At 39.7% G+C, this 16,700-nt stretch overlaps 1 protein-coding gene across 2 annotated transcripts in view; it reads left to right on the top strand.

Moving 5' to 3' along the window:
* Positions 1–16,700, top strand: part of LOC124554978 (elongation of very long chain fatty acids protein AAEL008004-like) — a 338,538-nt gene that overhangs the window by 277,494 nt on the left and 44,344 nt on the right. For both annotated transcript variants that reach the window (XM_047128717.1, XM_047128716.1), the window contains exons 5-6: positions 7,696–7,776; positions 13,778–13,834. In XM_047128717.1, coding sequence (XP_046984673.1) covers positions 7,696–7,776; positions 13,778–13,834 — 138 coding nt within the window. The remainder of the gene's footprint in view (positions 1–7,695; positions 7,777–13,777; positions 13,835–16,700) is intronic.

The raw sequence follows: 16,700 nt of genomic DNA on the forward strand, positions 1-16,700 counted from the left end.
CTCGTTATGTGTATTCTGACCAGTAACGAGGTTATGTTCAAAATGACCACCAGTATGGAACGATTACTACACACGTGCTAGCTTATCAGCGGAGATGTCCGAGCAGGTTGCAGTAATACGTCGTTGCATATCATGTGTATAGTTGGTATGTCCTTGTAGACAGCGTCTTTCAGCTTCCTCCACAGAAAAAGGTCTACAGGCGTCAAATATAGGGAACGGGCGCGCCAAAGGTACAGGTCCTCTGCGTCCAATCCAACGATTTGGAAACAATTCGTGAAGACACACTATAGTATTTCGTGCACTATGGGCTGGACAGCCATCATGTTGGTACCACAGGTTCCTCCTAGTCTGCAGAGGAACGTCTTCTAGCATCCATAGAAGATGGTCTGTTGGGATGCTGCCACGCCACACGTTTACACTCCGTGGATGCTGACGTTCCACTTGACGAGGCCAACGAGGATTGTCTACAGAACAATACTGCATGTTTCGCTGGTTTACCTGGCCACGATTGATGCCAGTCGGGTGGCCGAGCGGTTCTAGGCGCTACAGTCTGGAGCCGCGCGACCGCTACGGTCGCAGGTTCGAATCCTGCCTCGGGCATGGATGTGTGTGATGTCCTTAGGTTAGTTAGGTTTAAGTAGTTCAAAGTTCTAGGGGACTGATGACCTTAGAAGTTAAGTCCCATAGTGCTCAGAGCCATTTGAACCATTTTTGAACCATGATTGATAAATGTGGCTTCATCACTCAGCAACATACATGATACACCTGGAGTACATAATACATCTGTCTTAATTTCCTTGTACAGAAGTTAACATGATACTCATAATCGTTTCTATGCAGCTCTTGATGAAGAGAGATGTGACAGGGATGGAACCTATGTCGAAGGAGCACATAGGATCCTTGCCTGACTCATGCCATTTCTTGGTGCTATTGCGCTGGAGCTAACGTGTGAATCAACTGCAACAGCAGTAAGAGCATTAATTTCTTACTCTTCTGTCGTTACTTGTTTCCTTCTGTTACGTTGTCTAGGTGTTACACTATCACTTTCACGGAACTGGTTGAAGAGGTTGATAAATAATTGCCGATATGGCTGATGTTTACTGGTATATCTTGCCGCATATACAGTACAAGAACGAACTGCATTCTTCTTACACTATCATACACCACGAGCATGTCAGCTTTTTCTGCATTGGTAAATCCCATCGTCCACTCACGACCTGCTGCTTGGACTGTCACACACCGACTAGCAGGTGGCGACGTACTCGAGGAACACACAAGCACACTGTAAGCAAACATAACAACATCGACCTAGCAACGACGCAGATTGAATAGTACAAACAAGTGTCGGTGTGGAAACTCTTCAAAATGACGATGTCTCGTAAACGACTTGCACTAGAATAGTGCAGCAAACACCACTGGCATTATAATTTATCCTACTTTTAGTCTGTTAATGTCAACATGCATTGTTCCATTTTTTTAAAATGTATGTTTGCACAAAAAATACGCTTTATAAGTATTATTACAATCTGTTGATTGGCTAACAATACGAACACCTGACCAGCAGTCCGTTCAGTGAAAACCGCACATCAATAGCACTTTCCATTTCAAATGGTTTAAATGGCTCTGAGCACTATGGGACTCAACTGCTGAGGTCATTAGTCCCCTAGAACTTAGAACTAGTTAAACCTAACTAACCTAAGGACATCACACACATCCATGCCCGAGGCAGCATTCGAACCTGCGACCGTAGCGGTCGCGCGGTTCCAGACTGCAGCGCCAGAACCGCGCGGCCACTTCGGCCGGCCCACTTTCCATTTCCGCAGTACCTGCGGTGAAAGTTTTAGCTGATTCACCCCGTATATTTGTAAAAAGTTATGGTCCTACAGCATTCTCTTAGGGTATGCCCGAAAATATTTTTATGTCTGAAGATTTGTACCTCTTCATGTCCAGTAGCCTCTCCTCTGCTGAGCGATTCAGTCGCTTTTCTGTCCGGTGGTTAAGTTCTTCACTCCAGTCCGTTCCCTGATGAATTTGTTTATTTCCTGTGTCACTTAGCAATTCCCCACATGCATCTCTCTATTGCTCTCTGAGCAAATCCCATTTTTTAAATACTTTTCTCACTTTAAATCCATATACAACTGCTATATGTCAATACAAGTAAAACACACTGACAATAAAGTTTACTTTTCAGGCATATCAGAAATTTAGTTTTGAAAACACTATCTAGTTTACGAAGAGCACTCCAGGCTAATTTTTCTTCATCTGGTTCTGTAATTGCGCTGTTAATTTACTGTTTCCTCTCGATGTGTTCGATATACATTGTTCTAGACCTTTTGCAATTGATTTTCGAATTTATTTTGAAAATTGCGAAATCATGTTATTATGTTCGTTGTTGAAGCACAACTGGACTTGAGGGAAACAGTTCAGTGTCATTATCAAAACGAATGTGAGTCACATTTGCTTGATTAATGTGCGTTTTTAGCACGGTTTTATAAGGTCGTTTTCTTGCCTGTCTGTTCAGTAAAAATTTTACAATTCATTTTAAAGCTCAGAACTGAATGGCAACGTAATATTAACTCGCTCTCACGTCGGTCTGTTCGGTGATGGTGTGGGTTGGAAGATAGTTCTTTTCGTCTTCCACGCATCATTTGCGTGATAAATCGTAATGATGTAGAACGATAAATTTTACAATCACATAGCAAATTAATTTGTAAATATGGTTGCGTACTGAACATTTATAAGTTTTTTTCTTTATTATAAGTAAATATACAGTCGTGAGATAGTAATTCCTACCCACCACGTTTTACACATTTCAATAATAGAAATTCTTCTACTGAGTGGAAGGAGTTCTCAAGGAGAAACTTTTTCAGCTTATTTTCAATTTTTACTTTTCTATCTGTCAGACATTTTATGTCACTGGCTAAATGATCAAAAATTTTAGTTGCAGCATTGTGCACCACTTTTTGTGCTAAAGACGACCTTCATGTGGAGTAATGAATGCCATCTTTCCTTCTGGTATTATAATTATGTACATCATTGTTCCTTTTGAGCTGCAGTGGATTATTTACAGCAAACCTCATGAGAGAACAAATACCGTATACTGTGAAGTAGTAGTCAGAATACCAAACTTCTTAAACAGATGTCTGTAAAATGATCGTGGGTGACCACCAAATATTATTCTTACTGCGCGTTTTGAGCAATGAAGACTTTCTTTCTTGAAGGTGAGCTGCACCAGAACATTATAGAATGAAAATATACAAAATTTGTCAATTTACTAATTTCTCTCTCCCCAAGATTTGGAATTATTCTAAGCGAAAATGTGACTCAACTAAGATGTTTTAGGAGTTCTGCAACGTACTTTTTCCAGTTTAAATTCTCATCAATATGGACACCTAAAATTTTTGAATTTTACACCTTGTTTATTATTTCCTCGCTGTATGGTGTACTTATCATTGGTATAGTGCCTCTAGATGTGCAAAACTGAATATGTTGTATCTTTTTAGAATACGAGTAGATGTAAAAGGTTGGTAATGGGTGACATCTCAGCCGCCCTGCAGGACCGGCATGTTGTGTGGGTTGTGTCAGATTGCGTTCCAGCAGTATGCGAGAGGACTGGCATGACTGAACACAGAGAGACAGAGAGGGGGGGGGGGGAGCAACAGGATATGGATATCGCTTTCTTCTCTGTTGGTTCGGTATAAATTTTGTCTTTATTTCAAACTAACTTCGCATGAGCTTGAGACCTGAAATTTTAAATGTATCTCAGAAATGGCTGACAATGCAATATTAACTCACTTACTTCTCTGGTGTGTGGTGGAGGGTACTACGTTTAGTACTGTGTTTTCCCAATGAGCTAGAGACTTGAAACTTTCAGCGCAGCTCAGAATTTGATGACAATGCAATATTAATTCGCTTTCTTTTCTGTTGTATGGCGGAGGATACTTTGTGTACCATTGTCATTTTCCCCCCTTTTCCTATTCCAGTCGCAAATGTTTTGCGGGAAGAAAATTGCTGGTAAGCCTCAGGGTGAGACTCAATTTATCTAATTTTTACCTTCGTGGTATTTCTGAGAGATATACTTAGGAGGAAGCAATGTATTGAGTCAGGTGAAAGAAGCTGAAATAAACCCAAATTTTACTACATTTCTCTATTGTAAGCTCATCAAACTGTCTGAAATCGACTGAAAAATTTCACACACACAAGACTAAAATGCAGAAAGTAATTATGTAACTGAAAATGAATTTTTAATATACCGCGTTTTTAAATTGGATTTAAAAGTACAAAATAATTTCTCCTATTCTCTTATAGATTCCTAACCTCATATAATTAGTTCTGAAAGTTTGTGATTGTCAGTTTTTAATAGCTATCAAGATAGTTGTAAAATTTAAAACGAAAAACGTAGAGCACAACCAATACATACTTTATGCGTCAATAGTTCGCCTCCTTATTATTACACCACTTACTAACTGATGTGTGTAGTTCATCTCTTTGATATTATCTATTGCAGAGACCACATGTTTTTCGTTTTAAATCTTATAAGTATTTCCATAGCTACTAAAATTTCACAAGCATAAATTTTAAGGACTATCTTTATGGGGTTAGGAATCTACATGGGGTTATGAGAAATAATTTTTTACTTTTTAGCCTGATTTAAAAACGTAGAATATTAAAAATTCACTTTTATTCAAATAATTGTTTTCTTATTTTCTCAGTTTCCCCTACAGCTGCCAATATTAGCTTTTGTAATAAGGTATGTCCTTGCCCAATTAATTTTTCTATTCTGAATTTCACACATTCACGATTAAATCTACTGAAAACTGTAGGATTCTCGTATGCAAGCATATTCTTCAGTAACGTAACAGAGATCGAATAAATTGCTTGTTTCTGTAGGACATATTCCCTTGAAACAAAGACATAAGCTTTCTCAAAATCTCGAATACACACAAAGTGATAATTCGTTCTCATTGCTCCGTCGTATACTTTTTTTAACAACTGCTAAGTTGTCTATTGTGTTATAACCACTTCTGAAATGAACTTGTTCCTTTATTGGTTAAAATTAATTTTTTCCATGTGTGATGCAAAAAAATATTTGTTAATAGAGGAGTGTTATAGGTCTAGAGTTTTTTTTAAAATTTCTTGTCTGTCTCCTTTCTCACGTAAGAGAGTCGCTACAGCGTTGTTCCACTTTCCGGAATTCCTTTCTGCTAGAATCGTTCGTTAGTATAGGGGTTCCGCAAAGTAGCATATTAGGACCAATACTGTTCCTCATATACATCAATGACTTTCCCAGTAGTGTTACTCATGGTGAAAAAATCCTCTTCGCTGATGACAGCAATATTATAGTCACTGAGAAAACAAGAGAACTCCTTGCCGAGAAAGCAAATGAAACTCTCAAGGAAGTTTATGATTGGTCAATAAGTAATAAAGTGTCATTGATCATAAAGAAAACTGATGCCATGAATTTCAGTTTGAAGAGTAAAAATGACAATGTTAAATTAAATGTAGATGGCACCTCTATAGACTGTGTAACAAATGCAAAATTTGTATGAATGAATACTGATTCTCGGCTGAAGTGGTGTGAACACACAAAGATACTTACAAACAGAATTTCATCAGCATGTTATGCCCTTAGAATCCTATCATCAGTGTGTAGCATGCAGTGTCTTTCAGTTACATATTATTCATATGTACTCTCAATTCTTAGCTATGGACTTCTTTTTTGGGGAACAAGTGCACAAAATATGAACACAATTTTCAAACTCCAGAAAAGAGCCATAAGAATAATAATCAAAAATACTAGTCGAGCTCATTGTAAAGATCTGTTTAGAACACTGGGGATTTTAACTCCTCAATGTGAATACAGTTACCAGTCAATTGTAGACATCAAAAATAACATGCACAAACAGCTCTGTCCATGACCATGCAACAAGAGATAGACTCAACTTACATTTACCAAGAAAAAAATAAACATAAAACTCAAAACAGCATTTTCAACCAAGGAATAAAACTGCACAAAAAAATTACCAAAAGAGATTAAATAAATTGCCAAAATACACTTATTTAAGAAGGCAGCTTAAAAGTACCTGTTATGCAATACATTTTATACATTGAAGGATTACTTAACTAGAACAGAGTAGGGGTTTGATAAAAAATGTAATACAATTAAATAATAATAATAATGATTATAAAATATCCAACATTCCACATAACACCTTCACTTTATGTTTTTTTCTTTCTTTCTTCCTTTCAAGAAATACTTACCCCCAAGCTATGCATAGCACAATACTAACACCTCTTCCTCTTTCTGAGCTCAACATCTCACTCATTATGGAGGGATGCTGACTCAGTTTTTCAGGATAGCAAATGGGAAGCTGCAGTACAGAAAATGGCCCAGAGATCACCAGTGTGTGTGTGTGTGTGTGTGTGTGTGTGTGTGTGTGTGTGTGTGTGCGTGTAGTGAGTGAAGTGATATGAAACAATGTGTGTATAGTGTGCACAGTGACTGATAGTGAGATATGAGTGAACACTGTGGCATTACATTATTTAATAAGTTATTTGTAAAAAAAGTTTTGTATGCCAGGAGTAAATCTAATGATTGTCTCTAACTAGAGGTCTGTATATATATGTGTATACGAATTAGCTTATTTTAAATTGATCTAAATTTGTAAATACTTTGACATGTCCTATATCCTTGTAAAAAGAGATCTACGGATGAAGAAAGCTACCGCTACTACTACTACTAGGTAATTTTGCAATTTTTGTATAACTTTTCCCAAGGTTTTCATTATTCTACTCAATCATCATTGTCTCCCAGCACTTTCCCTTCCTTCCGAACCCCATTATTAACTATCTCTGTTTCTGATTCATTTCTTGTACTGCACAAGCACTTAAAGAATCTTTAAATGCCACTACATTGATCTCTCTGCTGTAAATTACTGGGCCATCTGTCATCTTTATTGAGGAAATGTGGTGTCTACCCAACGTAAGTCTCTGACTTGTTTTCTCCATATTTTATTGTTCCCAGTTGTTCCTTCTACCTGATTTTTCACTGTATCTTCCTAGATTTCTCGAAGGTATATATGAACAACTTTGTTTATTCGTTTTTTGAATAAAAACCGCCCTTTCTTTAGCATATTCTGTCATAGTCTCAGTGTTGTTTTGCTCGAAACTCTCGCCTTCTGTTTAATACCCATCACTTTTGTAGGCGTTGCAGTGTCTTTTTTTCAGTTTTTTCCTCCCGCCAGGGCTGTTTGTTTATGCATTGTTTAGAAAATTGTTTGTAATTTCTTAGATATCCTTACTCCTGATTTATTCAGTTATGTTTCTCACACGATTCGATTTCTGGAAGACGTCGATTCAGATCTCCAGATTGAGGTTTTCCGTAATTTCCATAATTCGCTTAAGACAAACGCCGGTATAGTTCTTTGAAGGGGCACGGCCCAATACCTACCCCATCCTTCACTAAGCCGAGCTTGTGCACTATCTCTAATGAATTCGTCTCCACGTGGCGTTAGACACTAATCTTCCTTCCTTATTTCAAATTATGTTTGAGATGACTTTATCTGCTTGGTGTACAAAAGAGTACAAAGAAGTGCTTGTTCCCGACCAGAGTGGTTAGTTCCCTCATGACTCAGAGCTGACAAAGACCTTGTGGAATGACATGTTGGCGTACGTAATGGCTGTGTTTTGTTGCAGCACCTGATGAGTGGCTGGCTGTGGGACTACAGCTTCCGGTGCCAACCCGTGGACTACTCGCGGAGCCCCACGGCGCTTCGGGTGAGTGCCCTCAGCTGCACAGCTCTACAAGTACAGCCTTAGCTACACTTCACTAAACCAGACACTCTTTCAGAAACTGGGCACATGTGAAATAGCTTTACCAATTTACGTGTAGCGACTAAGTAAGAATACACTCCTTGTGTAAAGCACTTACAAATAACTGGCGATGTCCCTACGCAGCCGACCATACCATTCTTTAATTTTGCATTACATCAACTGTCCAGCAAACTCGTTCTTCGGAGTTGTATATTTATTTCGACTAACAATTACTTCCAATTGGCGGTATTGTAGAGGAGGTCAGAAACAGTCTGCAAAGCTTGTAAGGGTGTTGCATGGTAGGTTGTGCTGAGAAATGATTATTAAGAAAAACTTTCGATACTTTGTGCCGCTTCCGAATTAATTAGCGTTGGAGTTAGTCAATCAGGTTGTTGTGTGCGCAGATTCAAGCGGTCCGCCAGATATAATTAGTTTCAGTTGTCCTCATAGTGTAGATGATAGAGCACGGGTCTGCTCACCCTTTGGCTCTGGTTCGATCCTTGCTCCCGTCCTGTGTCTAATTTTTGTATAGCTCTCTTGTTCGATTTTAGGAAACCAAACAAAGAATACGTATGGCGACACCGTCTCTGGCGGGCCGCTTGAATTTGCGCACGCAAAGGCCTGATCGGCTAACTTCAGTGCTAACGGAAACGGCGCAACGTATCGAATTATTTTCTTAACAATTACTTATCAGCAAAACGTACGCTGCAACACCCTTACAAGTTTTCCAGGCTACTTCTGACCACTCTGTATAAGTTATGTTACTATGCGAGGATAAGAAGTCCATTTTTTATTCATTTGCAGATCTCTAGTTTTTGGCTAATGAGATCATTATAACGAAAAACACACGAAGAATCTGACTCTAAAAGTTTCAAGTTTCGACATTACATCACGATAGTTTAAATGTTACGTTATACATAAACTTTATTTATAGCAATGAATGCCCTTTAGTAAGTAATTTTATGATCCTTTTTTGTAAGTAACAGTATAGTGAAAATTCGTTTGATGCCTATCCTGTAGAGAATACATTGTCCTATAACATTGTCTTCAGCTCACTTCCTCATGAATTTAAAGGTCAGTCTTTCCACACGTCTTATACCTTCCCTTATTTTTCAATTACACTCTTTTATGTATCTCATAGTGACCTGGTCCCTCGTTAGTGTCTCACCTTCTGCATTCTGAGAAGAAAATTTTCCTAGTCACGATACAACGATGCCGCATTTTCTAAACCATTGTATTCCAAGAAGTTTTCTGTAATACTAATGCGCAAGTGTATACAGTCAACATTGTTGATTTGAAAACATGAGATCGTTGTTATCCATTTACACTGTACGACTGTTTAAGTGAAGCATGTTCGAACACGTAAAATTAATATTTTAGTACCATGATTCGGCATAATATAGCAGAAATTAAATAATATACAGGTGCGCAAAACCATGAAAGTAACTTTCTCATGATGTGTCAGTTTCAAGTATCATGGGCCAATGAAATTCTGGCCATACAAAGAAAGAACTGGTACAGTATAGTACAGAAGGTAACTGAAAGTAATATGCAGTGAGCGTTCTTCTAACTATAGATTTCTGTCTTTTTAATTTATCTCTTACTCATGCTGTGAAGCACTCATAGTCATTTAAGTAACTATCTTCCCCGGACTGACTTATGAAATCCGAAGTAATTATTTGGAATCTTCGCAAGTGAGATTCTTTATGATCCTGCCTAAATGTAGTATAATTTCAGTGGTTATAAAAAATGGCTTTTTTAAGCCACTCTCTTTTAGAACTACTCATTCCCTACGTACACTGTATGCAGACATTCAAATGGAAGACATAGCTGTAATGATTTCTCATTGCGGACTTCCTACATGAACGTTTGACGTGACTGCTTTGACATATGCAACGACACATACAATACAACAACGTGAGTAAAACGTAGAAATTATTCTTGACGCCTTCTGGCTCGTATTTGCTCTTAATAGTGACAGGTTATTGACCCAAATGATTGTTTGTTGAGGCAGTGTAAGTATCTCCGAGTGACTCTGTGTATGACCAGCAAAAATACATCAAATATGTAGGTGAAACGGTGTAGGTAAATCTGAACATTACGCAGCGGGCTGCTGCAATGCTGACGGGTTTTTCAAGAGAGCTGCGTGACGAGCGGGTTGTAAATTGATGAATCACTTAGAAAGACCCAGCATCGACTCGCTGTCAGGTAGTAAAAAGAAGGTGTTTAGGACGAGTTGTCATAATAAGGTAAGTAAACGGCTTCTCAGATAGCGTCTGACAACTCACAGTTCGCTGAGTTATGAACAAGAAAGGGAAATCCCATCGCACGTATTACTAAATACCCGTGCTGTTAACTAGTATCAAAAATTGTGATGTAGAGTCGACAGTAGCCACATTTATTGACACCAGCTAATAGCGGGTCCATAAATGGAATGTTGTAGCCCTATGCCTCGTACCACCACGAAAGACACAGCTCAAACCCATGAGACACACCCGACAACCGGTTCAGTACCTGAGAATAAAAGCTGTAAACGCATCGCCATCTAGAAGCGCTTCTTACAAACAGAAGTTTTCTTTATCTTCTATTTTTCTTTCCTGGTCAGGACCAAGTGCTGTCAAATCTTATAAAGCCAAGATTTTACGTAACATTGAAATCTGTGTGCTAAGGAAATTATTATGACCGCTAATTTCAACTTGTACAGTGCCTCCTCTTACCACGGGAGGAGTCGCTTTAGTCCATATTTATGAAGTTTTTACCAAGGAAGGAACTAGAACGAAGTGTTGAAACTTGGAAGATTAGCTTAGTTTGAGAAGGAAACCTGTACGTGTGTTGCGCGTTTGGTTTCCCGTAACAATGCAGAGACGTATTCCCATCTATTTGAAATAGGCCGTTGACGACGTGTACTTGATAGATAGAAGACAGTTGTGTGTTTCGATGGATCCGAATACACAGTGCATCACGCAGAAGGAAATTATGAACAAAATAACTGAATATTTTGGACGCGCAGTATCTCCTATCGGAAGCTTGAAAAAGCCCTCAGAGAGTGAACTGAGCCTCGTCACAGATACGCCTGAAACACGTTCCTGTTTCCTGTGGTTACGTATAATTTGACGTTACCAGGACTAAAACCACAGATATTTTTCTCCAGACTCAGTATAATTGCAGCGGCAACTCACTATGTTCAAGCTGGAAGGTCAGGCAAATGTTTAGTTTCAACTCGCTGAGTCTACGTGCTATCTCCACTATCAATCAGTGTCTATGACTACCGCATTATGGTATGAACAATCGGGAGTAATGTGACAAAGCTGTACTATGCAGAGAATATTCACATCCTTACCATGGCAAATCTGAGAAGCTATAACGTAATAGAGGCAATTATAAGCGGCAGTCAGAAAGTTTCCATTCGGAAGCCATACAGGCCAGCCCCCGTCTGCCAATCAGGCAAAATAGCCGTAGGCACCAAGGCAATCATCCCATAGGCGTACCATGTTGAAGATACCTGTTTGGTAAAACAATGTGCCCCGCCGCTTCAAGAAGTCCGTAACTGTCTGCTGACCATCCTCGCCCGACAGGAATCGTCGACCCTTCGAAGCCTTTTCTAAGGGGCCGAGGATGTGACAATCCCATTCTGAGAGATCAGGACTATAGGACGGGTGCTCCAGTGTCTCCCACTTGAGTCAGTGTAACTTCTGCGTTACGATGTATGCGATATGGGGACGTGCGTTATCATAAAGCAGCAACCCCCCCCCCCCCCCTTGTCATAGTTTTCCTGGACGTTTCGCTTTAATTGCCCCATATTCATTCTTTACTCTCCGATGGATGTCTACCGCTGCTTGTCCTTCGGCAACCAAGAAAAGAATAACAGCACGTTGATCCTGTTTTGGCTCATTTTGTAATGACGTCACCATACTTCACGTTTCCGCATTTATAGCACGCTCTTCGGAAAGTCACAAATGCCACTACAATCCCTTGCCTGCATGCTAGTGCTTATATACCAGCATCGGAGTCGCTCTACGTTGCATATACGCTGCAGGAATTTTTTGATCGCCTCTTATACAGGGTGTTACAAAAAGGTACGGCCAAACTTTCAGGAAACATTCCTCACACACAAATAAAGAAAAGATGTTATGTGGACATGTGTCCGGAAACGCTTACTTTCCATGTTAGAGCTCATTTTAGTTTCGTCAGTATGTACTGTACTCCCTCGATTCACCGCCAGTTGGCCCAATTGAAGGAAGGTAATGTTGACTTCGGTGCTTGTGTTGACATGCAACTCATTGCTCTACAGTACTAGCATCAAGCACATCAGTACGTAGCATCAACAGGTTAGTGTTCATCACGAACGTGGTTTTGCAGTCAGTACACTGTTTACAAATGCGGAGTTGGCAGATGCCCATTTGATGTATGGATTAGCACGGGGCAATAGCCGTGGCGCGGTACGTTTGTACCGAGACAGATTTCCAGAACGAATGCGTCCCGACAGGAAGACGTTCGAAGCAATTGATCGGCGTCTTAGGGAGCACGGAACATTCCAGCCTATGACTCGCGACTGGGGAAGACCTAGAACGACGAGGACACCTGCAATGGACGAGGCAATTCTTCGTGCAGTTGACGATAACCCTAATGTCAGCGTCAGAGAAGTTGCTGCTGTACAAGGTAACGTTGACCACGTCACTGTATGGAGAATGCTACGGGAGAACCAGTTGTTTCCGTACCATGTACAGCGTGTGCAGGCACTATCAGCAGCTGATTGGCCTCCACAGGTACACTTCTGCGAGTGGTTCATCCAACAATGTGTCAATCCTCATTTCAGTGCAAATGTTCTCTTTGCGGATGAGGCTTCATTCCAATGTGATCAAATTGTAAATTTTCACAATCAACATGTGTGGGCTGACGAGAATCCGCACGCAATTGTGCAATCACTTCATCAACACAGATTTTCTGTGAACGTTTGAGCAGGCATTGTTGGTGATGTCTTGACTGGGCCCCATGTTCTTCCACCTACGCTCAATGGAGCACGTTATCATGATTTCATACGGGATACTCTACCAGTACTGCTAGAACATGTGCCTTTACAAGTACGACACAACATGTGGTTCATGCACGATGGAGCTCCTGCACATTTCAGTCGGAGTGTTCGTACGCTTCTCAACAACAGATTCGGTGACCGATGGATTGGTAGAGGCGGACCAATTCCATGGCCTCCACGCCCTCCTGACCTCAACCCTCTTGACTTTCATTTATGAGGGCATTTGAAAGCTCTTGACAACGCAACCCCGGTACCAAATGTAGAGACTCTAATTGCTCGTATTGTGGACGGCTGTGATACAATACGCCATTCTCCAGGGCTGCATCAGCGCATCAGGGATTCCATGCGACGGAGGGTGGATGCGTGCATCCTCGCTAACGGAGGACATTTTGAACATTTCCTGTAACAAAGTGTTTGAAGTCACGCTGGTACGTTCTGTTGCTGTGTGTTTCCATTCTATGATTAATGTGATTTGAAGAGAAGTAATAAAATGGGCTCTAACATGGAAAGTAAGCGTTTCCGGACACATGTCCACATAACATATTTTCTTTCTTTGTGTGTGAGGAATGTTTCCTGAAAGTTTGGCCGTACCTTTTTGTAACACCCTGTATATAAAACGGTTTGTTGTCAAATGATATTGTTGAGAATTCTGTATCTCTAGAAATTTATACCTCTCAGATACTTGGTGAAACCCATAGCAGACACTACGTCTCGTAGTCGAATCCACAATCTCATTCATTGAAATTTTATTTATAATACAGAGTTGAAACCACATGGTATTCGATAGCTGTTTTCATTAACTAGCGCTTTTGGAGCTGTAGGGTTCCATACACATTATTAACATGTGATTAAGATGAATGGATATTAGCAATAGAACGACAACCGTCACTACTGCCACTTACTTTTAACTGAAATTGAAAACTGCTTTTACAGATGGCGAATTTGTGCTGGTGGTACTACATATCCAAACTGACAGAGTTTATGGACACAGTAAGTACAAATTTAGTTTATAGACAGATTATCACGCAATACTTCCTAGAAAAGCTCCTAACAGTAGCGTTTTGTTGCTTCGCCTTTAGTCACAGGAATCAATAAAATTGTCATTTAGAAGTACCATCACTATTTGTATCATCACTATTTATCATTATCAGTAATAGTCACAACAGACACATTATAAAGTGCTCTTGGAATAAGTTTATTTTACCACCCAGTGAATAACTCGCGTAACAGAACATCAGAAAACTGTAGAAGTGCGTATTATATTATGATTGTATTCAAAAATGCACCTGCCACAGCATACATTCTAATAATCACATTAATGCCTTCGTCAAATAATACAAGAACATTCTGTCGACATCGTAATGTACATACTGATCTTTTTCATTAGCTCTAATTGATCGAAGAAAAATAACATCGATATTCATCTTGTGGTTGAAGCTCAGTTTTCGTCCGTGTTTGTTTTCAAATAGACATTTATGGGAGTATAGTTCCGCCTTGATCAAATACTTTTTTTTTTTTTTAGTGCCGCATATTGATGTTTATGTCACTGTCTGACGTCTGACATTAGCATTAAGGTGATATTTTTCTCTAGTTTGTCATTTTTTGTTGATTCTGTTGTTTTTTTTCATTTCTCCATGTGAACTACAGTTTCCAGTGAGCACTGTGTTACTGTTTATAGGATGACAGAACAGCTGAATACGTGATTAACAGCGACACAGTGTGTGCGAGCAATTATAGTTCACAGAGAAATGAAAAAACGGAATCAACAAAAAATGAGAAACTGGAGCAAAACATCACCTATAGTGCAAATGTCAGACCGCCACATAAATAAACATCAATATGTGACACTGAGAAAATAAATGAACTCACTGATGACGGTGAGATCTTACCGAAGCAAGTTTGGGTTTTAAACAAGAAGAATTTGTGCTTCCTCAAGGCAGAACTATAGGCCCATAATTACATGTAATACCGTTATAAATGTTTTTTATTTTGCTGCCATCTTGTTTGTATTATTATCCACTAGTTGTCACTGATTTGTGAAAATGAGTTCTGGCAACCGTTCTGTATTATAGATGTAAACTGGAAAATTTATTTGTCGGAAAATGAGACCCTCTATGGAATTAGGACCGAAATTTATCAATATCATAGATGTACTGAACTGAAATCTCCGTCGAGCAGGCTACCACTATGTCAGTACGTTCTGCAGTTACCACAGTCATCCTCGAAATTTTCAAATGTCCTGATACTAAAAATGTCCTGGTACTCGGCACGTCCGCCATTGTGTCCAGCTATCTATTGCATTCTAAGACTTTAGTGGTGTCATCCACACTCGTTGCAATGCTCCAGCATCGAGCCATCACTGCAGACGAAACTGCTCTCCATCAGGACTCGGAGGCAGTTATCCCATGGAATTGTGACATTGCGTCACCTAGTGGATGGCCCTTTGCTATATGCTGGTTCCAATCATGCATCCCTGTCGTAACAGAGTGGCTTGTACGAGTCAAAATGTTGCGACATGATAAACACATTTTCCAAACACTTCTATTTTATTATGGCTCATACGAACTTGCTCGTACAGACATGTTGCGACCATTGACAGTTAGGATGCATGTCAAGATCGACTTTTATGTGTCCATCTCATTCGACGGCTCTTCACTTGCAGAGTTTGGCATGATATTGACTTTCAGATTAGAGTCTTGCCAAGTCCACGTATAAGTCAGCTTTCCGTAATTTTTTTTTTTTTTTTTTTTTTTTTTTTTTTTTTTTTTTTTTTTTTTTTTTTTTTTTTTTTTTGTCGGGTCTCAGTTCTACACGGCCATAGAATTTGGATTCATTCGGACCATTCTCTCTGAGTGCCGTGGCAACACGCAGAAACATAATTCTTTACATATAAATGGAAAACTCAAATGTGAAATAACTGACTATACGGACTGTAGCATTTCATCGACAAGCGGGACGATGTCATTTAGCTCCGCAACTGAATAGTCAGAGTTTCTAACTGACACGAGAAGGACGCGAGCTGGATTCCTTCCACGCTGCTAAACATTTTCCATTGCGTATGGGATGGACATCTTGAAGAGAGCTGACAGCCTGCTTGAAGGAAAAGTAGCGCTTCGAAAACTGGTATTAACGGTTGCGTGAGTGCTTTCCTTGTATCATTCCCCTCCAATACTGTTGTCTAATAGTTCTTTGGAGCAGACTAAACAGCGGTTATATCATTATCGAACGGCTGTCTGGGCATGAACGCGAAATTATATTAAGATGAACGTAGGCAACGTACCTCTCAAACTAAAAGATGATTCTTGTCGTATAATAGTCAAAGCTCTCCTTCCTCTATTACCTTTGCACCGCTCTTCGCTATAATTTCAGCAGGAACTGCGTGACAAAAAATGTACCCTCTAAAGAGTATTCCTGGAATTATGAATCATCTAAACACTTAACTTCAGACTCATGTTACACTTGGAAGTCTGCTCGACGGGATATGCAGTTTGCATGTGGAAGATAATCCCTAGTTTCAACCCTGTCAAACATAAAAGAAATAGGAAATAAACAATTTCTACTTGCCCTCGCCGACTCCATAGCTGAGGTGTTAATTTACTAAGCACGAGCAGAATCCCGAGTTTTGTTTAGTGGGAGAACTCGTAGCAGTTACCCTCAGGTTCGTACGAACAACTAAAGAGATACTTGCCTTATTAGCAGAATCTTAGGTTTGGAAAAATCGACCTCAAACACCCGGAAACTGGTGTACTGACCACAGTTTCCTCAATATTGCCGTCTGCTAAAGCTATGAGCAGAATGTGATAGTCGACAATCCACATCCGAAGACTCGCTGGTTATGGCCATAGCGTCTAAAAGC

This window comes from Schistocerca americana, chromosome X (genome assembly GCF_021461395.2).
Source record: "Schistocerca americana isolate TAMUIC-IGC-003095 chromosome X, iqSchAmer2.1, whole genome shotgun sequence".
Lineage (NCBI taxonomy): Eukaryota > Metazoa > Arthropoda > Insecta > Orthoptera > Acrididae > Schistocerca > Schistocerca americana.